Source organism: Cygnus atratus, chromosome 3 (assembly GCF_013377495.2).
Source record: "Cygnus atratus isolate AKBS03 ecotype Queensland, Australia chromosome 3, CAtr_DNAZoo_HiC_assembly, whole genome shotgun sequence".
Lineage (NCBI taxonomy): Eukaryota > Metazoa > Chordata > Aves > Anseriformes > Anatidae > Cygnus > Cygnus atratus.
The window spans coordinates 56,452,951-56,474,839 of record NC_066364.1 but is presented as its reverse complement, the minus strand read 5'-3'; the positions used below and the strand labels follow the sequence as shown (position 1 = coordinate 56,474,839).

The following is a 21,889-nucleotide window of genomic DNA, read 5'->3' as shown; positions in this document are numbered from 1 at the left end:
GGGCACCCCTCTCCTCATCTCAGCATCCTTGCTGCATTTGACACCGTGGACCACACAGGGGAAAGTCACATTCAACTCTTGAAAGCACTACACATTTACAAATTAAGTGCTGTAGCTTACCTTTCCCGAGGAACAGCAAACCAGTACTCTGGTTGCTTTATCTTTTTACTGTACTGTTGAGACATGGTGGTGCTCTGAGACACAAAGGACTTTCTCATGGGTTTGCCTACTTTAATGCACAGAAACATTGGAGGAGTTTTGCTCTTCTCCTCTTTTGAAGGAAGCATATCTGAACAAGAGACAGGAGAAATGGACTGTTTACAGGACAGTACAGCTACGGCAACTGATAAAATATCGGCACAGAAGACTCAGAATTATCATACACAGAATTAAACCTAATGTCATTAAATAGCAAAACCGGTTTAGCAAATCCTTGCTCATTCTATATTGTGGCTATCTATTCCCATTTCATCAGGGCTGTATCCCCCTCAGTTGAACAGCAACGTACAGAATAGCACTGCAGCTCACATCAGTATGACAATCAGGCTGGGTGCAGACAGCAACATGAAGCAGGCAAGGAAGGGGGACAGCAGAAGAGAAGACCTTGACTACCTCGGTCATCACAGCCAGCTCAACACACCGCACCACAGCAAAGGGTAATGCCACTGCTGTCTCCTCTCCTGCTAGATCCCTCCTTCCCACTCCAGTGTTTGAGTGGGTCCAGGAAACTGATCCAGCTAAAGAGCAGCTGTGCACGCACACCAAGCCCAATCAGTTCCTCCACCGTGATGGTCAAACAGCCATACCAACACCTTTTGTCTGCACAGGGGGGACAGGGTAAAACATAAGAGTGGTGTAAGTTCTTAAATCGCCAGTTTGACAGAAAAAAATGTTTATTAAACCGTAACCTCAATTGCACTGAAATCGCTGCATAAGTTGTAGGAGTACACATACAAACATTTTCTGGTTTTGCTGTTGTTTTCCTATGAGAACAATCATCAAATGCAACTAGCAAGACATAAACCCTTCCAAAAGAAAGGTAAAATTATGTTAAGAACGTATGTTTTTAAAATGAAGACTTCCACTCTAACTGCCCTCCACCACTTGACGTGGATCGGGGGGATGCCCATTAGCTCACTAGGCTAACGCTCTGGGATGGACTAGTGCTCACATGTCCCGAGTAACAGGAGAAACAGTCGTATGCGAATAAGCTACCTAAAGTGAGATTTCTTTTTCTTATATGCTTTCCAGTAACTTCCTGAATTTTACTTTAAAAAAAGACTAATCAAAACAAAAGTATCAATAAGACTCTACATATACTCCTATTTATCACTTCTTTAGGCATTTCCATAGCATCAAAGACACCCGAAGGAGACAGTGACAATACTAGAGGACCCACTTCACAGCAAAGCACTGCTATACACACTGTGATGGATTCTATCAGAAATACACTGACCAACACCACTGAAGAACGAGAAGTTATGAATATGGAGTGACAATTCCTATGCCATGATGCATCCCTGTCAGTATTCCAGCTGGATGACATTTTATTGTCCTTCTTAAAGCCAGTATCCAGCGGTGAGGTTTATATGAGCTGAAGTTTATATAAACGGTGATCACCGAATATGGAAAGAGCATGCAAGCTACTTATTAAACTAGAAGCTTAGGGAGTTTAAAGGTGTGCTTTTTCTTCTAAATATCAAAAAAATATATTAAATTATAATATACAAGATTAAAAACAACGAAAAAGACCAGTACGTAGAAATAGGAAATTCAGAGCAGAAGGATATCAATTCAAAGGTTACCGTCATAATGCTGTCCAAGTCTCAGAGGAAACAAGGATAACCAGAGACCTACCTTCAATTGGCACTTGAATTTTCTGCAGCAGCCACAGTCTGATCTCTGATTGATTGTCTAACTGTGTTTCTTGACAGGTCTTGTCTACAGCTGGTACTAATGAAGAGTCCACAGACTCTTTCAGATCCTTTTCCTCTGCTGCTGCTGAGCTGATTTCTAATGAAGGTGCTTTCCTCTCAGTGCAGCAGGACTCAAGCTCCATACTTTTAACTGTATGGACTTCATTAGCTTGGGACTTTGAACAGCTAAGTGTAAGGTCTATGCCAATTGCTTTATTGTTTTCACCTTTCTGGATTTCAGCCTTGTGTAAGTCTTCAGATGACTGAGACCCATTCCCATCTTTATTGAGGTAAAATTCGATAAGTTTATCTTTCTCTAGCTCTTTCTTAGTGTCCAATGCAGTCTCCACCTTACCTGTCGGGGAACTGACACATTTGTTTACTTCTGGAATAACATCTTGCTTTTCACACAGCTCTAAGTCTAAGTCAGCTTTAGGTTCAACACTGTCCTTTTTTTCCAAGGAATCAACAGTCAAGTGCTCCTGGACTTCTGTAGCAGGTTTGGTTACCTGCTGCTTAGTTCTCCCCAACTCCTTGGGGTCAGCCAGCAAGCCTTCCATTACTGAGATTTTCCTGTCCAGCCCTCTATCCACACGAGATGATGTCTTTTCCAGTTCGATGAAGTCATCCCCTCCTCTTCCCAAAAGGGAGTTGTCTTTGGTTCTGATGTCTGAAACGTTTTTTTCTCCAGAAGGCTCCTTGGTACGTGGATCCACAGCAAACTTTTCCAAATGCTCAGTGGCAGTGATATTGTTGGTAAACTCCAGTGACTTTGATTTGATTGAACCTGTACTCTCAGATGACTGAAGAACTTCAAAATCAGCAGACTTTTCCTTATCTGAAGGTTTTATCTGTTTGGCGCCTGGCACAGTGGATGAATCCCCGTTCTGTTGCCTCTTTTCCTTGCTAAGGGATTTGAATTTGCTGAAAGGATTGATATCTTTCTCAGAGGAAAGGTCTTCCCATTCTCCTGGCCTGTACAGAGGACAAAGATCCTTTGGTATGTCACTGCCATGGAAAATGGCGGATGTACATAGGATGTTAAAAGCAAAATGGAAACAGAAAAAAAATGGAAAAGAAAAATGAATAATATATCAACTTAAAGTCTGAAACTCAACTCAAAATTACTTTCTCCAAAATAAACATACATCAGTGGAAATAAATGACTTTAAAGAAAACAGAGAAAAATGTGGAAAGGATAATACCAAAATAAAATGAGTAAATCACTTTGCAGACTATGAGACACAGGTGAAGAAATGGTACAGATGTCATAAGAATGTGCAAGTCATCAGAAGTTGACCAAAAGAAAACACAGGACATGTATTTAGCTGCTGGAATTTAATTCATATCATATTAATATCGTTACTTCCCACACCTGACAATGTGTCAAGGCTATACTGACTGGTAGTTCAATGGTTTTTCATGCCTTCCTAACCAGTAAAAATGCATTTTTGAGAAGAAAGCAAATCAGAGAGAAGCTGTACCCTGTTTAAACATGTTTACTGCAAAGTGGTAACTGTCAACACATCTTTTTTCCTTTTGCTTTTATCAACACTAAAACCTACTACTTAATGCAGACTTCCACAAAGATTTATTTTTAATGCAAGGTAATCATAAAACGCTCTTAAAAGGAAAATTCTTAAAAATTTAACAGCACACAGCAGCAAACTGCGTAAGCTCTTTCTTACTGCTAAAAAGTCTGAGGTGAATAAGAATGCAAGACTTTCATCACTTAGGAGTTACTAACAAGTTACTAGACACTCTAATGACAAGCATAACACAAGTATCTAGAAAATTTTTCTTGAAATAAGAAAATGGAGGGAAGTAGATGAGTTTCCATCTTGCTTAGAACAAATTAAGCTTACACTACACTTAAATGAAACTAAGCTCTCCCCCACTCCCCAAGACCATTATGTATTACAAATTCTAACTACCAAAGCTTCTCTGGTTCTGAATTGGAAGTGTTCTACAAAATGATATTTTTGCAAGTCCTGAAGATAGCAGTTAAGGTCTTATCTTCAAAGGTTTTAAATAATACTCTCAGAATGGTCCTCGTAACAACAAATGTGTTCAGAACAAACCGTCTTCACTTCCACTGAAATAACCTTAGAGAACAGATAGTGCAAGAGCCCAACCAAGGCATGCCACCCAATGCTTGTCATTGGTATTTTTTTTTTTTTTTACTGGTCTCCTTTGCACTGCAATTCCCATATTCATGACCCATTTCTCTCTGCCACTGAATTCCTCTAAGCATTAAGCAAAAGGACAACATAATTCCTTTGAATCATTCCTTAGCTGGCATTTTCATCCCCTGATTTCTTATATTCTGCTGCATTCTGTGATTAAAGCCCTTTGCCCTCCACCTCCCTCCATTTCCATGACCCTTAGGGAAAATATGTAAACGTAAGTTCAGGAAAGAATACTCCTTACGATGGCAATGCATCTTTAATCTTCATGTGAGAGATGTCATTGTAGAGAGCAATAGAGACAACCTCCTCCATGGGGCAGATTAGCCCATATTCTTCACAGCCATTCTCAATTACCAGAGGATCAGATTTATGTGGGTCAAACATGATGTTATTTGGAGTCACTATCATGACTCCTCCAACTACACCCTGCAACAGAAGGAGGAAGAGTTAACATATCACATGCAATTAACTTATCATAACTCAGTAGCATTTAGGCTACTAGACTAAAAATAAAAAAAATAAATAATCACCAAACTCTCTCCTGCCCTTCTATATCCCTGTCACACAATATTTGGTAACAAAACATTTTTTCCAATTGCATCAAGTCAGACATTGTAAGGAGAGTAAAGAAAAAAGATTTCTTAGTGACATCCAAGTTTCTGGCTACTAAGGAGGAACATCTGAACTACCCAACTTTCAGTGTTAGCTGCTACAAGCTAGAGCTGCAGACTGATAATCAACCTCAGACAAAATAGGGTAGTGGATTTAAAAAATAAACAAGCAAATTTATCCTAGATACAGCCACCCTCACACAATATACGAATTTATAGGCAACTAGCACACCTGACGGTAGTCTTCATCATGGAAATGTCAAGGTTACCATGCTAAGCTAAATTCCAAATCCCCTTGATTTGGAATTCCAAGTGGTACATGCAAAAAGCTTCTATATACAGTACCTAATATGAAGCAGTTTCTTTCCTGGTACCTCTGATTCAAGCATATTTTGCACAGCTGTAGAAGATGCATTTAATTCACAAAAACATGATCTAGCCATTTATTCAATAAAAGACTGCATCAGCCATCATTCAACCTGTGACATCTGACCATATTTCAAGGTTTACAAAGGAGATTTCTAACGTCTTGGTCCTGCACCCTCTCTTCCAGACAAGCTGCAAACTTCACCAGACCAACTCTTTTTGTACTGTGCACAAATCATCACATACGACAAATAGGAGCCACAGTTTAACAGGAATGACCAACACTGTGGATAATAGCAATTATTCAAGGTCATCTGCAAAGCAGGCCAGGGAAGACTAACAAATAGGCAGGTAAAGAACCACAATTTGTGTGTGTTTGTTTGTTTAGTGTGTGTGTGTTTTGTTTTTGTTTTGTTTTGTTTTTAACTGGGGAGACAAAGCTGATGGCTTGGCACCGGCAAATGAGTGCATGTGTGCCTGCTCCCTTGTAAAGCAAGGTCTGTAAGTCTCTCCCATATGCTTCTCCTGTATGACAAGTACACAGAGTACACACATTTGTCTTTGGATGAAAGAATCAAAATCAAGTGCAGAAGCTTCTTCCCCAGCTATGTACTCTATCTATCCAGATGAGCAACACATCAGTAGGCTGTACTTCCCCCCACTCACTTCAGGAAGCAAGGCAACAAGGAATTCTAGTTACACTGACAAAGATGGTGTCCCACATTCCACTGCTTTGACTGCAAACAAATTACTTTTTCAGCCCTGGAGCAAAAAAGAAAAAAAAAAAAGGGGAAAAAAAGGCAATCTGCATCCTCTACACCTAGCAAGCAGCATATAACAAAGCAATAGTACTGCCCTAATCTACATGCAGATATCAAGTAGCCCTCCATTACTTCCTACAGAATAAGAGTCTGTGGAAACTGCAAAGCGGTTCAATGCCGTCCTCATCCACTCCATGCTAAAATAAACCAAAAAACTCTAAACACATCCATCTTACGGAATTCACAGGATTAAGGTGGAAAAAATATCTTTAAACCACAGTGGTTAGTATGACCAGTATTATAAATCCCAGAGAACTTAAAAGCCCAAACATGCAGACATCTAACTAAGAACAGAGTCAACAAGAGATGTGTTAAAGAGCAGATATATGAAAGAGCAGATATATGAAAGCAGACAGTTCAAGAACATAAAGTATTGCAACCTTAAGAAGAGAATAGGGTCAGGATACTGCATAAGCGTTGTGCCTTCACTTCTAAAACTGCTGCTGTAAAATTTAGGTTTGCATTCTTAATGGGAACACGTATGTCACAAGAATGCTTCTAGGGAAAAGAAAGAAAAGGTCTTCTCATGCAGTATTTATCTTTTTATTAGAGTTTGTGTGACATTCATTACCAAATGCAGAACTAATACGAACATATTTGGAAACAATCTGGAGAGTTAAATGAGTTAAATTTTAGCTTAAAGTCATAAATGAAATAGATAGGCATGTGTTCATCTTATAAAGCTGTTGCACAACTTGATGTGACTGGACAACTAATCCTGAATTGTCTGAACTCTGAAGTGCAGTTTTCTGTGTCAGACAATAAACTCTGAAGCAGATATTTCTGGTTAAGTCATGGTAAGGGAATGAAGGTGGTTAGAAGAGCTGTTCCTCCATAAAGCAGTTATTATAATATTAAAAAAATACTAACGAACAAAATTATACTGCATATCACTGTGGGAGCAATAAACATAGCAGTGACAGATAAAGCCACAACATTTATGTTCTTTACAAACATGGAGTATGTCTGGCTCCCACAGTGCTCATTTCTCACGTTATCTGCACAGATTTCGCTTTTAAAGAATCTTAGACAATGCCGAAAAAGCCCAAGTTCCACCTACCTTACCATCTGTGAAGTAACGACAATTCATTTTTAAAAATTTGACAACCACAGGCTCATCCTCTTCTGAGGTGGAAGACAGGACCCTCTCAACTGGTTTGAAGGCCTTTCTTGCCAAATCAGCATCCTTAAAAAAGAAAAGCTCAGTGCAAAGCAACAGGACCAGAACAATCTACTTCTAGATTTTGGGCAACTAAAAAAGCAAGTTTAAGCAAAAAAGAAGGTAGTTGGTTAAGGAAGAAAAATGATGGTCATGAATGTGTAGGTACGTATGTACATTTAATGCAGTATGCTTTAAGGAAGAAACACCTTGTAACATTACAAAAAATCCCTCCATACAAATAACAGGCAAGAAATTCAGAAACGTCAAGCTCTGAATACAGTTCACAGTATTTCAGTGAGGTAGTCTCATTAAGAGAGGGCCAGTCCTGCCGCCCCATCTATGCACAGTGCAGCCTCGCTGGCACTGGTGTTCATTCCCATGCAGGTGGCCCAGAGGGGTAGGACTAAGGTTAAATCCAGTAATTCACTCCAGGCTTCTCTACACTTTCTCTCTTAATTGGTTATGGATTTGAAACATCTAATTGCTTTGATATCAGCAGATGGACAGCTAAACTCCCTGAAAATGCTACCTACACCACCGTTCTGAGTAAAATGAAAGTTGAACTATGCCACTGTGCTTCACAAAGATTCCAGCAGTCCTGAGTACAACCATAGTACACTTGCTAGAAAAATACTGGCTGCTCAGACAAACTAATATTCCCATAAGGAATCCCCAGACAGGATCAAGGCTGCAGAGCAGCAGAGAAAGACTGCACAAAAGCATAGAAATCTCCAGGGTGAAACAGTAAATACTCCTTCAGTTCTAACTTTCTATTCCTTAGAAACCATACACTACACTATTTCCAATTGTTCTGATATACTCTGGGTCCAACTGATCTTTCATGGGGTTTCTCTGCTCAGATAGAACCCTTAATTTGGATTATTTTAAGTGGTGGCAAAATTTGTAGTACAGCAAATTAAGAGTAATGTTACTCAGCATTAACAACACTATACATGAGGCCTGAATTGTAACTTCAAAACCAAACTATTTACACAGGCCTGAATCTCAGCTTCAGCATCAGAAATTGTTTTGTGAGCACAAGATCAGTGAAACAATGTTTGACTTACAGGGAGTTTATCATATTCAGCATCCGATGATGAAGGAGAAACGGGAGCACCAGGACTGAAAGAAGACAGCCTGGCAGCACTTGTTTCTGGCACAAAGAGAATCTAAATAGAAAAATATGTAAAAACATTAGGAAAAAGTTTTTTAAAAGTTATTTGCTACAAATACTACTTTCTCCTAGAAAGACAAACCAATATTGATTGCTTGTGATTGCAATGCAGTCCTTAACTACTACTTATTCTAGAATCCTTCTTCATTAACGGTGATGGTGGGGTATGTGCAGGTCTAATTACAGGATCTAGTCCTACGTTTTGTTTTGTAGAACAGGCAAGAAAATAACACATTTTCCACACAAAGAGACATCCTCCCATCCCCCCTGAAGTTGCAATACCAATTTCTCTTGCAACTACCACAGCTACAAAACTAGTAACTGTGAAATGACTATTAGCAATTAACTTATAATGGCAAACTCTGACCTTCTCTTTGGGCTATTGTAGAAGATTTGGGATTTTTAGTGCTAGAAATTCATAACACTTCACTCTAGGTTGCCTGTTTCAGAAAACATACTTGTACCTCCAAATTTAAGAACATATCCTTTATATGACACAGCATTTTAGCAACATGCACTGCATTTAAAAGGGATAAAAAGCTTTACACTAGCACAAGTGTATGTAAAAATGTAATCCTTTGAATTTCTACATTCTCTCAGTTTGAGAATTGCAGTACGGCTTTTGTCCTCCACCCCAAATAAAAACACACTCATTTGTTGCAAGTGTCAGAGCAAAGGAAAATATTTCTAAAACTAAAAAAAAAAAAAAAAAAAAGAAGTTTAGTTTTAAACTACGCATGCTGAGAAATGTAAAGCAATTTAGCTTATCCCAGCTTTTGTCTGCTTGGTAATGCTATCTCTGTGCCTCCGTTTTCCTACGTGCAAAGCAGGACATTTCAGTCTCTTCATGTCTGTAAAGCAGGAATAGAGATCTGCCCTTCATGAACCAGGTGTCAGCCTTCATATTTCCATCTCCATTATGTGACTCTCCCAAAAACAGTCTCCAAAACTGACTCATCTCCAAAATAATGGCAAAGAGCCATTTCAATTACTGTATCTAACTCTCTAATTCTTTCATATATTATAGATAAAATTCACGTAGGTTTTCCAAGAATTTTACTCTCTTACATCAGCTCCATTCCCCGCTTAAGCTTCAGAGCTCAAGCTTTATTGACAGCAAATAAATAACAGAAGTCAGATACGGCAATTACAAAACTGCCCCCCACGCACCTCCATGTAATGATCTCTTAAGTTGACCTTTGAGGGGTTTTAAATTACCATCCATTATCCTTGCATCCACGTACCCAAAAGATATGTGAAAGCAGTAAAAAGCCTCTAAATACAAATAATCAGGTTTCAGGAATAGAATACAAAAGATTTACCTGGCCTGGAACAATTGTCTGCGTGAAAAGCTTATTGAGTTCCACAAGCTTGTTTGGGGTGATGTTAAATTTTAATGCTATGCTGTTTATGGTGTCCTGATTTCCAGCCTGAAGAAAGATTCAAAGCTTAAAATATTGTGGTGATCACATACAGCATAACAGCTGAACTATAACCATCTAGCAGACTGTTTGCAGGGAATAGATTTGATGATTCAACACACCCCCTGTTTAACAGCTTATGTGATAAGCCAATGTCAATACAAAGAAATAAATATTCTCTCACACTATTCAGTAGATAAAATGGTAGATGTGTTACAGATATCCCTCTCATTTTGTCACAAACTTTAAAGTAGCAGCACCTTATTCAGATGTGGTATGGCAAGTGGGGAAAAGAGACACACACTGGAAAGTTCATTATCCCTTCAGTAGTCCCATTAAGTCAGACACTTGTTCTGTTCCCAGCTAGAATACTGGCCTTCTACAGTCACATTGGGTGTGGGAGGGTTGGGCGCAACTTCTGTTCAGGGACCCTGGATGACACACAGGGACCTTCTGTACAGAGCCAGTCCTCTGAGCTGTAGTGGCAGCAGTATGTTTTCTCAGTGCTTCAGATTAGAGAAAGGTCACACAGTCATCTCAGGACCAAGCAGAGGCTTGCAGTCCCTGAGAAACACTGTGGAAGTATTTTTCAGAATAACAAAACTGATTATTCTATTAAAGGGTCATATTGCAGAAGTAAAAACAGGACTGGCAGCTGTGAGGGAGAGGCAGAGCACCTGGACTGAACAGCAGCTCTGGATGTGAGCCCGGCTCTCCCCACACAACAGTAATTGGAACAAACCCTCCTGACATAACACGCAAACATTATCAGTTAGCATTCATTCCCTGCTTTCTGTTTTGTGTCACTGGCTCACTGTCAACCTCAACAACTCCACTTTCAAAAAGCAGAAGTGAACAAACCACACAGTAATACTTACAGTATACTCTACTGTACCAAGGGGTTTCTGAGAAACCATCTTCTTCTCTTTCTTTTCATTGGTTTTGTTTTGATTGTCATCTAAAGAGGAAAAAGCAGAGACTGTCATTGGCTTTTGTGTATCATTTGTTATCAACACGTTTCATTATCAACATGTTTCCGAATAGACTCGAAAGAAGCGTAAACTGAAGCTACCAATGGGAACAAGACACCGAAATATCTATCAACTACTAGGCATTGCAAGGCAGGCAACACTTCAAGTACAGCAGGTTTAGTAATCCCTCAGGAACTCTGGAAGAATAATGTACATGATACCGTATCAATACGGAGCCGCTCCGATGCTTTTCTCCATGATTACTACACAATTCAGCTGCTGGATATAAGCACTTTGTGTGACAAGCTGCTATCAAGGCTGAGATAGAAGCCAGCCTCCGAATATATGCACTGGTACTGCATTGTTATGACCACGGCAAATACTAGTTCAACACCATTTCATCACTAGTACTTCATACTTAAATGCTATTTTAGACTCTGAGGCTTGAAGTACACCAACAGTCCTGCACAACAAGTGTGCACACTTGTGCACATATAAAACAGCATAAGCACAAAGCTCGTTCAGAAGACATTTTCCACCAGCATGACAAACGTGCTGCACCTGCCCAAGCACCAGAGAGGCCCACGCAGCACCAGCAGGGCGGCTCCTCTTCACCCTTACCCTGGCAGAGGGATAGCAAAGCCAAGGACGAGGGAAGCCGCCCGCTGCCCACCCGTCCCGCTGCCTGCGGCCGCCCTCAGCCCACAGGCTCACCCCGCACCCAGGCCCACGCCCGCCTACCTGCTGGTGCTGGGGGCGATGGCGGCGGGCAGCCCCAGCTCCAGGAGCGGGGCCGGGGTGCAGAGAGGCCGTGCATGGCTGCCCTGTGCCCCAGGGCCCGAGCACGGGTGGGAGAGGTGAGAAGGCAGGGCCGGGCCCAGCACACCTGGCGGTGGGGCTGAGGAGACGCTGCCCTCCCGGGGGGCTGCCAGGGAAGGGAGGCCAGGGAACAGCGAGGCGCCTGGCTCGCGTTCAGGCTGCGCCACAACCTTTGCTATTTCCACAGAGCGAGAGGCAGATAGTAAAAAGGAGGGCGAGGACTTGTATACTGACTGTAATGTACACAAAAAGAAAGGAGGGGCCCACAAGTATGTCACACCTGGCCCTTTTGCCCACTGGTTTCCACAGCGACACTAATGCCGGGGACTGACCCAGCACTTCCCGAGGACTGAACGCACACACACCGGGACCCTCTCCGTCAGCCACCGGAGGCCAACACGAGCACCTCACGGCGTGCCCAGTTGACACACGTGGGCAGAGAGCATTTTGGAGCAGAACATCCCTCAGTTGTCTCAGCAATTTCATCTCCGAGACTGGAGACCCACAGTGAAATTTTCAGAATTAGCACTCTCGCTGCCTTTTTCTGACCATTTGTGTTTTCATCGCTGCCACAGTCTTACTCAGATCTAAGTCAATGGTGAAGGATGGAAAAAAGAGGGTAGTGACAGCAGTTAGCAGTGCACAGTACTAAGCCATCAGAAACAGTGCCAATGATGGACAGAAGTGGCAAACAGTGGATATTTCCCATAGCGATTAAGTACAACTGCCAATATGGCGCAATCTTGTTTGAAGAAATTTCCCCAACTAACAGTAAGTTAGATCACACCCTTTTTTGTTACTCAGGAGACACCACTTCAATTACTTCAGGATAATTAAAATTACATAACACAAACATGAAGGCAAACTATATAAGCTGCCTGTGACCTATCAGTACAGGCAAGGAAAGGTTTACAGGTAAACTAGACCTTCTGTTAAATCATTTGGTATAGCTGGAAAAGTAGACAAATTTTCAAATACATTAAGTCTTTCTTAGCTTGAAACGGCACACATTTATTAAGAACAATTATGACATCATAACAGGACATGCATCAGTAAGACCATAGGGGGAAAAATAAAGCAGTCCAGATAGATGTGGGAAGGGAGGGAGAATTTATACCTGTTGAATATGAAGTTAAATTTGTATGTGAATGAGAAGAATAACAATACACAGTAGCAGCAGTTTCCCTGTGGAGCTTGTGCTACATGCTTTTAGCTAACCAGTTTTAGTTCCAAGACTTTGTCTTTGGATGGTGAGAGAGGTGACAGAGAACTGACTGTATCAGCAACCTCTCTGTGGCACAAGGGGACCACAAAACACTATGCCAACACAGTTAACTTTCTACTTTACAGCTTCATGCTACCGAGAGACATACTTTGTCTCAAAAGTAGTAGTAAAGCTGCTCCTTTCCACCTTCCCCTCTCATGAAAAGATCCCTCACGTATCTCAAACTCCTGAAGGCAGGATGCCTGCAGCTGCTGGTCTCTCACAATACTCCCTACAGACTCTACCTGCATAGGCTAAAAGAAGCCATCAGTCTGTGTATCCACCTGCCTTTCAAAACCAAAATCTGAAACTTCTTGTGCAGATTTTATATTTTTATTTTAAAAGTGTCCTACAACAAGGATTCCAGATATTCTTACACTAGCCCTAACCACTTGACAGACTTTGTCGATTCCAAACCATATCATATAATTTTCAATAGTCTTCAATAGTCTGTGGTTTTGATTTTGCATCTAAAGCTTTGAAATGATAAATAAATATCAGCCCTTCAGAAGAAATCATTCCAATGAATCCATTAAATCTGACAGGTACTGCTCACTCCACTTATTATACACATAGCTAGGCCAAGGTGACAATCTATATTCTGCAATGAATCAATATAACAATATAACAGGGTGGTAGGGGGGAACACGACTGGCAAAGAAAGCAGAACAATACACTATTTTCCCAGTGCTCTTATCCTCTCCCATTTCATCTTCTGGAAGCCAAATGTTTTCTGACGTTATCTGAAGGCAGTAGTCCCACAGGCATTCACAGCACACGAAGGCACGATAGAAGCTAGTCAGGCTGATCCTCAGTAACCCCATTTCTTTCAGCCAGAACTAGATGGAAGAGATGCACCTCTTCACAGGCATTAAAATAAAAGCCACTGGCTACTTTTTGAACTTGGAAGTTTGCTTAGTGGTGAAGTGACTCAGTTCTGCCTCCCAAGTTTTCCTGCACCGCACGTACACTGAACGCGGCATCGTACAAATGTGAGCGCTGACTGCATGTTAACGCAAATGGAATCACACTGCACTTGAAGGAAAAGGGTGGAGTGGGTGGACTGTACCTCTCTGCCATTTCAGGAAACTTGTAAAATAGGAACTGTGTAAAAATAGTAAAACTAATGAGCAATGGGAAAAGGAATGCTGAGTGAGAACAGGCAAGAAAATACAGGCCTATTAAAACTGACAGGTTTTAAATGGAAATTTTTCTGCCCTTGATATATTTATACCTAGTTCGTTTTCCTAGCAGACTGTTCATACTTAATTCTGCAATTCTGTGGGAAACATTGAAAAAAAGCAATAGTTCAGAAAGCAACTCTTGAAGGGGTAAGACAAAGAGGTCACTTTACCATCCAGAAGACCTTGACACATGATAGGAGAATTACACCTCTGCAACTATGTAAATAGCTGTACAAATAGATAGAATAGGTCAAGCAGCATCAACAGAATCCTGGGCTGCTCACACTGGTGTATGACGTACCAGCGCAAGACGATACCGTCACCACCACGGTTACAGACTAACCTGCTACCAGCTGAAATCAGCATGAGGCTTTTTAGTACCAGCAATGAGAGCTGAACTGGCCTGACAGTTCGGCTAATAACCAGTAATGCTGTCAGGAATGCAGAAGTAAACAAGGGGCTGAAGGACTGATCCCTTCCCACACCAGGTAAATAAACTCAGTAGCCTAACAGAACAGAGGCAATAGCATAGTTAGACCAAAAGTCCATTTTACTCATTAATCTGTGTCTTAACAAACACTTAGGCAGCATGCAAACAGAACAGTCTTTTCCCTGACCAGCCCCCAGAGCGGCTAGATATAATGGATTTCTCCAGGTAGGAGAGAGCAGAAGCCACTAGACAGTGGCCCAGTCCCTTTGCACTCCCAAGACCCCCACACTAGTCCTATGACAGCAAACCCCACAAAAACATTATGCACTACATAAACCAGTGCCTCCGTTCTTCTACTTAAAGTTTAAAACTTGGTTAAGTTCACCGAGCATCCTATTTAATATCATCTTGAGGATAAACAACTAAATAATCCTTATTCACCTTCTGCATACCATGTATGTTGTCACAGATTTCTCTACATCTTCCCTCAGTCATATCTTTTTTCAGGTCAACTAATACTAGCTCATTTCAAACTCTTTCCTATTTCTCTCATCACACAGGCTGCTCTTCTCTTTACTACTTCTTTTTCTACTATGGTCTTTTTGAGATAGAGCAAGGAAAACCACATGCTGTTTTCAAGATGCAAAAGAGCTATTAATTGATACAATAACACAACGAGGGTTTCCTTAGAACTAACTGTAAGATACTAGTTGTATTTCTTCCACATCACTGAGTACTTCGCTGCTGTTTTGGGACACTCCAGACCGACATCTCTAAGACAGATTTGCTAGAAGAAATAAAACTGTATTAGTTACGGCCTAACCAAGAACCAGAATCAAGGAGTGAAAATCTGAAGGTAGCTCGCAAGAATCTAAAAGGCAATGCATTCAGAGGAGGACAGTTATCACTTGGAGCAACCTAATCAGAGTGCTGATAAGAAATTACGCAGACAAGGCTTCCTGAGGGTAGCTCCCTTATCAGTGAACGAGGCCCAATACCAACTTTCTTGACAGAGATGTAGCACAATAAGTATCACTTAAGGCATTATAGATAGACTTCAAGAATACAAAAGCCCTTCTCGGGCTGGTCGAGGAAGAAGGAGAAAGATGAATCAGTTTATCTGAACAATTTTTTCCATCTCTGCTTTCTAGACTGACGTTTTAATAACTTTCAGAAATGCTGTATACACAGAGCAGTTGAGTACAAGATGATTTAGTTTTGCCTCTACAAGCACTTTTTCTGGCTTGTGGCAGACAAAGGCAGCAAGGTAGATGGAAACATTCTCAGCTCGGATTTGGGTAGTGGACTGCAACCATGCTACGTGAGGAGAATTTAAAAGACAACACACCGATGACCCCCACACACCATCTTTGGTGTCTGTTCTTCAGTTCTGCTTCCCACTTCTCCAACATCCTCCTGCCAAGCCCTTACCTTTACTTCTATTTTTCCTCGACTGAATCATTTCATCATTTAGCTTCCTTTTGTTCTGAAATCACTGAAACAACAAGTCAGCTGTCACCCTCCATGAGCTCATGTGTGCTTATCAGTTAGTGAAACTTCTGCCATAGGGGAATAGTAACTCCCAGACCAATAACAAATCCTGCCACATCAATTCTGAAATATCTACAGCCTGAACGATTTTTCTCTGTTTTCATTAACAATTGATCGTGGTTGTGCACTAGCTACTTTCCAGGCATGTCTTTTAAAGGAATGAAGAGATCACCTGAAAATACACGGCCCCAAAACAAAGTCACAACACTTCCAAGAGCTGATATAACAAAGGTAGTAACTCCTTCTGCAATAAATGGAGATGGTATTTTAAGGCACATTTAAATAAGAATTTGGACCTGAGACTCATGCAATATTCATATACTGCAGCTTCTACATGGAAAACTGAAAATATTTTCAAGGAACTTAAACTCCTCTTCTATCCAGTCATCAACTCCTTCCTTCACAAACTGAGTTTTTAGGTGCTCTGGTTTAATCTGCAGAGGCACAAAGCAATGCTGTACGTTACATTTTCAACAGGTTATTACAATGCAAACACACTGTGCTAAAATGCAAAGCAAAAGGAGATACAGCGCAGGGCAGTGTCATTGTTGCTCTTTTGCTGGCACATGCACATCAGGCAGGATGGACGGGGACACAGCAGGAGACACAAACCCCACAAAGAAAGCGTGAGGGGCACAAGAGGCTCCCCCAGCACGCCAAGCACCCAGCAACTAAGCGGCTCTGATGGTTAAGATGGCAAGATGTGCACCGCAGCACTCAAAGTTTCCTTTACTAGCGTATGTTAGAAAAGTGAGAGGAGGAGCAAAGATCTAGTTAAAAAGGTCACTGAATTTCAGGTAGAGGGAAAAAAAAGACTATTTCAGAGGGAGGCAGTTCACGTAGCGCAACTGCCACGAGAATTATTTAGCACATTGCTGTAAAGAAACATCGAGATGCAGCCAGCAGTCCGGTGCTTCAGCTTTAAACCTCACCTGGAAAACAACAGGGCAGTAGCTGAAACGTGCTGAGCCTGAAAAACATGTCAGAGTGCTGACTAGAAGAGTCTTTATATTGAACATTATAGTCAGAAGGAAAGCTTAAAGGAGAGGATGTGCAGTGGCACGGGCAGCAAGGACGTGCAGAGGATGTCCACCAAAGGCAGGGGTGGCGGAGGGCTGCTGGTGTGCTGGGTGCCGGCTGAAGATACAGGAAGGGTTCAGGTCAGATAATGTCGTATCAGATAAAACAAAAACTTCTGCAGGTAGAGACCACTACTGAGAAATAGGTCATGGCAGATGCTGGTGGGCAGGGCAGTTTCTGCCTGCAGCTCCTGTGAAACTTATCCAAGGGCAAGGCAGATGGGTGACTACCAGGGAGTGCTCTCCCACCTTCTTCCAGGTGCAAAGCAGCCCATTTGCAATGGGAATATTTGGAGTCACAGGGAAGAAGGGAGAGAACATGAGAAAAGGGAGGGGGGGTTCTTGTTGTAGCCATAATGGTCAAAAATAGGCAAAAGAAGGCTGTTGTGAAAGGTAATGGGTTTCTGACAGAGCAATTAATGTAAAATGAAAAATGAGAGGAGTCTTTGGGACTACAAACCCACTTTTCAGGTCTGACAAGCAGCTTTCTTGCTAAGTACATGTTAAGAATGAGCTAAGATATATATCAGCTGGAGAGCAGCGTTTTCCCAGCCTTCCAGATGCAAGGATCCTAGCTGTCTCTGCCCCCAGGTAAACTGGTTACACGTGCTTTTTTTGTTGTTGTGCCAGGTAACGCTGTTCTAGTGTACTACAGACCTTCTGTGTCCTAAGTCTCTCTGAGAGAGGCTGGGTGCACTAGCAAACCGTAACCGTAACTTCATCCGCCTGGGGATCAAAACATAGCTTGCGTTCCCTTCCCGGTTTGAGGCAAAGCTGTGGCTGCTTCTGCACAACTGTTTCGTGGGAATGTGATGTAAAGAAATGTAATTATCCTGAGCATCTCTCCAAAGGAGAAAGTGATTAGTGTTTGAAGAGTGGCAAGGAAGACAGGTAAGAGAAAAATCTCATTCCTGCCCATCACATTTTCGGTAAGAGTTCATACCGTTTTTTTAAACCAAGTGCGAATGCCACAAGTGGAACACTTCCATTAGCCAAGTTCATGCAGACGTAAATGAGTACCTCCTTATACAAGGCTGAAATACATACTGAGGCTGAACCAAAAACTAACAGTTATGAACCGTGTTATTAAGCCATATTCAGCTTTGCTCTTGGAGATGTAACTGATGCTGAGATACCAGTCGCTGTTTCATTTTGGGTAGGATTTGCCTAATTGTCTGGATTAAGTTTTCCAAGAGCAATCTGGGGCTCTGAAGTAACTGCATCCCTCATGAAGATTTTATACTGGGGCATCTTGAACTTTTTCTTCCTGTTTCTTGGAAGTGGTAGTTCACACTATCATACTGGAAAATGTTTGCCACAACACCACTCACAGGCAAAGAGCAGTGTCGGAAACAAAAGGGACCACTCAGATGCTTAAAATTCAACCCCAGCTGTACATCTGTAGGCCTCTATGACTCATCCAAGACTGCAGGTTGGTAACAGGACAAAGAAGTTCTCTGCAGAGGTAGTCTTCACAGTATAAATCAAGTTAGTATTTTTAAACGTTGAGGAGACGAACAAATAAAAATCTGTGAATAATATATTGCAGCTAAACATATGAAGGGCAGAAATAAAAGTGGTAGAGGGATTAAAAAACAAAACTGGGTGAAGTAATTTTTTTACTACAAAAAAGGCGAATACTTTGGAGAACAGGAAAAAAAACAACCACAAACAGCTCTTAAATTATATGGCATTTAGAGCACATAAACTGTAGAAGTTACTATACATCACATGAGCCCAAGGCAAAGTCAACACTGCTTACACAGAGAAAAGTATTTAGAGGATGAACTGTAATATGCACTCCCCTACACACAAACACCATACAGAAGAGGAAAGACTGAGACATCAAGAACCATTCGAATTGCATTAAGGGAATGCAACAGAAGCAAAATCCACACAGCTACCAAACTGATCTCAGCAAGGGTACAGCGGCCTAGATGATTAGTTCAATAGCTTACTTAAACACGAGGCAGAAAAGCGTTCGTGCAATGCAGTACATTTATACAACGCTACACAGGACTGAAGTTTCAGAGGATTTATATAAAGCTTAACCACAGAGAAGTGTATGACTTCTGCTCTAGATTCCTTCAGCCTCACTTATTTAGCAGTGACACTCAGTTCTTCTCCAGAAGAATTTGCCTGTAAGACAAAACAATGGCTTCTTAGGGGAGAGTTGTTCTCTCCTTGTATGCTTTTACCTTGGACTCCAGCTCTCACCTGATCCCAAAAAGAGCCAATTCAATTGATTAAAACAAAAAACTAACTCAATATTTTTTTGTTGGTGAAGTGAATTGACTCATCTTACCTTATGATCAGATGGAGCAGGGACAGGAAGCACAGGGCCTCCCCTTTCAGCCACAGCAAGGTGTTAATTCATGTTGCTGAACATCAAGCTGTTCATATCGCTTATCTGTACTTATGAAACCATTGCCTATGTAAACTACAGTCACCTGGCATGTGGAGGTTGCCTAAGTCTATCCTGAACCACTTTTAAAAGAAATTTTAAAAAGAAAACCAATTTGCACCTATGAAACTTGTTTATTACTCTTAAAGACTGAGGAACAGCCAGAAAGAATCGGATGGCATAAAATCAGTAAGTTTTGCAGCAAATAGATGGCTGACAGGAGAGCAGTAAGGAGTAACAGATTTTATGAGGGAAAGAAGCCCTCGCTAGTTTTAAAATTGTGTTGGCACCATTCAGTCTCTATAAGGAATTAATGAGAACTTCTCTCTGCGGAACTAAATGACAGTTACTATAGCAAAGAACGAGCAGCTCCTCGAATACCATGAGCAAACTGCTAACACAAGCTAATACATGCTGCTAATATCCTGCTAATATACGATGCAGAGTCAATCCATCAACATAAGATGGCAGAATCAATCTCGCTCTTATTACCTTTTCTTATATTTTATAGAGTGCTCTATTTTCTTATATTTTATAGAGTGCTCTAAACCATCTCACATTCTTACGTGAGATTTTAGTATGAGGAACACTATTTCAAAACGCAACACTGTACAAATTTGAGATATCCATACTATTCATATAAAACAAGTTTTCAGTTCCTCTCTTGGGGAGCTTAATTTTTTGGATTATGCTTTAAAAAATGTAAATAGTTTCGTAGTGTTAGTTTCTGCTCATCCTACGCCAATCTATTAGTTCTTACTGCATCCCAACCTGTCTAATCCTTCCAGGGCAAGGTGGCATTTAAACAAGCGTGGTGTCGCCACTGAGGATGACAGAGGGAAAGAGTGGGGAGAGAACAAAGGCGTGGGAATAGGGAAGACAGGAGTGTTTGAAAATGCACCAGCCCTATCACAGCTGAAGCACTTGGATCATAGAACCACAGAATGGTTTGGGTTGGAAGGGACCTTAAAGCCCATCCAGTTCCAACCCCCTGCCATGGGCAGGGACACCTCCCACCAGGTGCAGGCTGCTCAAAGCCCCATCCAGCCTGGCCTTGAACACCTCCAGGGATGGGGCATCCACAGCTTCTCTGGGCAACCTGTGCCCGTGTCTCACCACCCTCTGTGGGAAGAATTTCTTCCTAATATCTAATCTATACCTACCCTCCTTCAGTTTAAAGCCATTCCCCGTTTTATTATCACTATACTGCCTGATAAAGAGTCCCTCCCCAGCTTTCCTATTGGATGACAGTGCCAGTTCCTACCTCTGTTATTTCCTTTGGAAAATGACAATTAATAGCTTTCTTTCTTCATTATCACTCCTGTATCTGATATATATTATTGTATTTTTTTTTTTCCTGAAGCTTGTCTTTAGTTCAAACTGATGCTGTCTGGATACATGAAAGCACGCTACTTTTAGCCTCCCATTCCACAGCCAGATGTCCTGCTGCGCATGCCTGCATACAGAGGAAGCAGTGGTGAAATAAAAGATGATCTTTTTACACATATCTTTAAGTGTGACCATTCAAAAGGAAATCCGCAGAAAATTTGAGATAGGAAAATGTTTGTTCATGCCTGCCCCCATTTTGCATACATGATGCAACTACATTTACTGTGGAAGTACTTGTAACCACAAACATATAATCTGGCCCTGGATGGTCACAGTGAAATACTGACCTGTCTGTAACAGCAGGATGTGATCATAAGTTCTGTGACAGGAGCTTGTTCCCATGCACTCAGGATAACTACCCTGTGGCGTTACTAAATCTGGGGACTCTTCCTGACCTACTTCCCATTTACCAGTAGGAACTGTCTCTCTCCTCTCTGCTGCTTCACCAAACTCCAACAACCTCCGATGGACTTGTGAGCATGACGTTGAGCTATGCACCAGACAGACCAAACTTAACATCAACAGCACTACCTTAGGCTAACTGTAAGCAGCAGCCAAACACCACATCTTCAGCTAAGTGCTTTATCCCCCGCTCAGAGCAAACATTTATCAACCACATAAAAGCCACACAAAAGACAGCCTGTGAGCAGTGGATGTCCACCACCTAAGGGCAGATAAAACAGCAACTGTCTGCAGCTCTACAGCCACCAGGGAAGTAACTACACGGTGTGCAGGTACATGTTATCTTCAGCCTAAGAGGTGTGAATAACAAGCAAAGCATAGATAGAGCAATAAAAACTTCAGCGTGGGCTGCTACAGGCTTGCTGGCAATGCTGGGCACGCACATGGCAGAAACCCCAATACCACGTTATTATATCCTCGGGACTGTTTGGCAACAGTATGGTCAGGTTCCCCACTAGCAACATCAGCATTATACTATACACAATGTTAAATCAACCTTCCACTGAAATATCGACTTGCATGATGTTCGCAGACTCAGCATCCAGAAACCTTCTCCCCACCCAAAGTTCAGCTTTACCGACGTAAAAGAAATGCTCAGACTCGAGACTACAACCTGGTCACTTCCTCTGCCATCACTTCTTCCAGCTCCTAGTTCAAGACCATTCAACCCAAGATC

The 21,889-nt window shown here is 41.6% G+C and overlaps 1 protein-coding gene across 10 annotated transcripts in view; it reads right to left on the bottom strand.

The window, feature by feature from the left end:
• The window catches only part of NCOA7 (nuclear receptor coactivator 7), an 89,989-nt gene that overhangs the window by 19,791 nt on the left and 48,309 nt on the right, over window positions 1–21,889 (bottom strand). For 5 of the 10 annotated variants that reach the window (XM_035538556.2, XM_035538557.2, XM_035538558.2 and 2 more), the window contains exons 4-10: window positions 10,539–10,618; window positions 9,562–9,669; window positions 8,133–8,234; window positions 6,964–7,089; window positions 4,347–4,531; window positions 1,858–2,924; window positions 121–289 (exon numbers count right to left, since the gene is read on the bottom strand). In XM_035538556.2, coding sequence (XP_035394449.1) covers window positions 121–289; window positions 1,858–2,924; window positions 4,347–4,531; window positions 6,964–7,089; window positions 8,133–8,234; window positions 9,562–9,669; window positions 10,539–10,618 — 1,837 coding nt within the window. The remainder of the gene's footprint in view (window positions 1–120; window positions 290–1,857; window positions 2,925–4,346; window positions 4,532–6,963; window positions 7,090–8,132; window positions 8,235–9,561; window positions 9,670–10,538; window positions 10,619–21,889) is intronic. The other 5 variants (XM_035538567.2, XM_035538566.2, XM_035538564.2 and 2 more) reach the window with 3 other exon arrangements.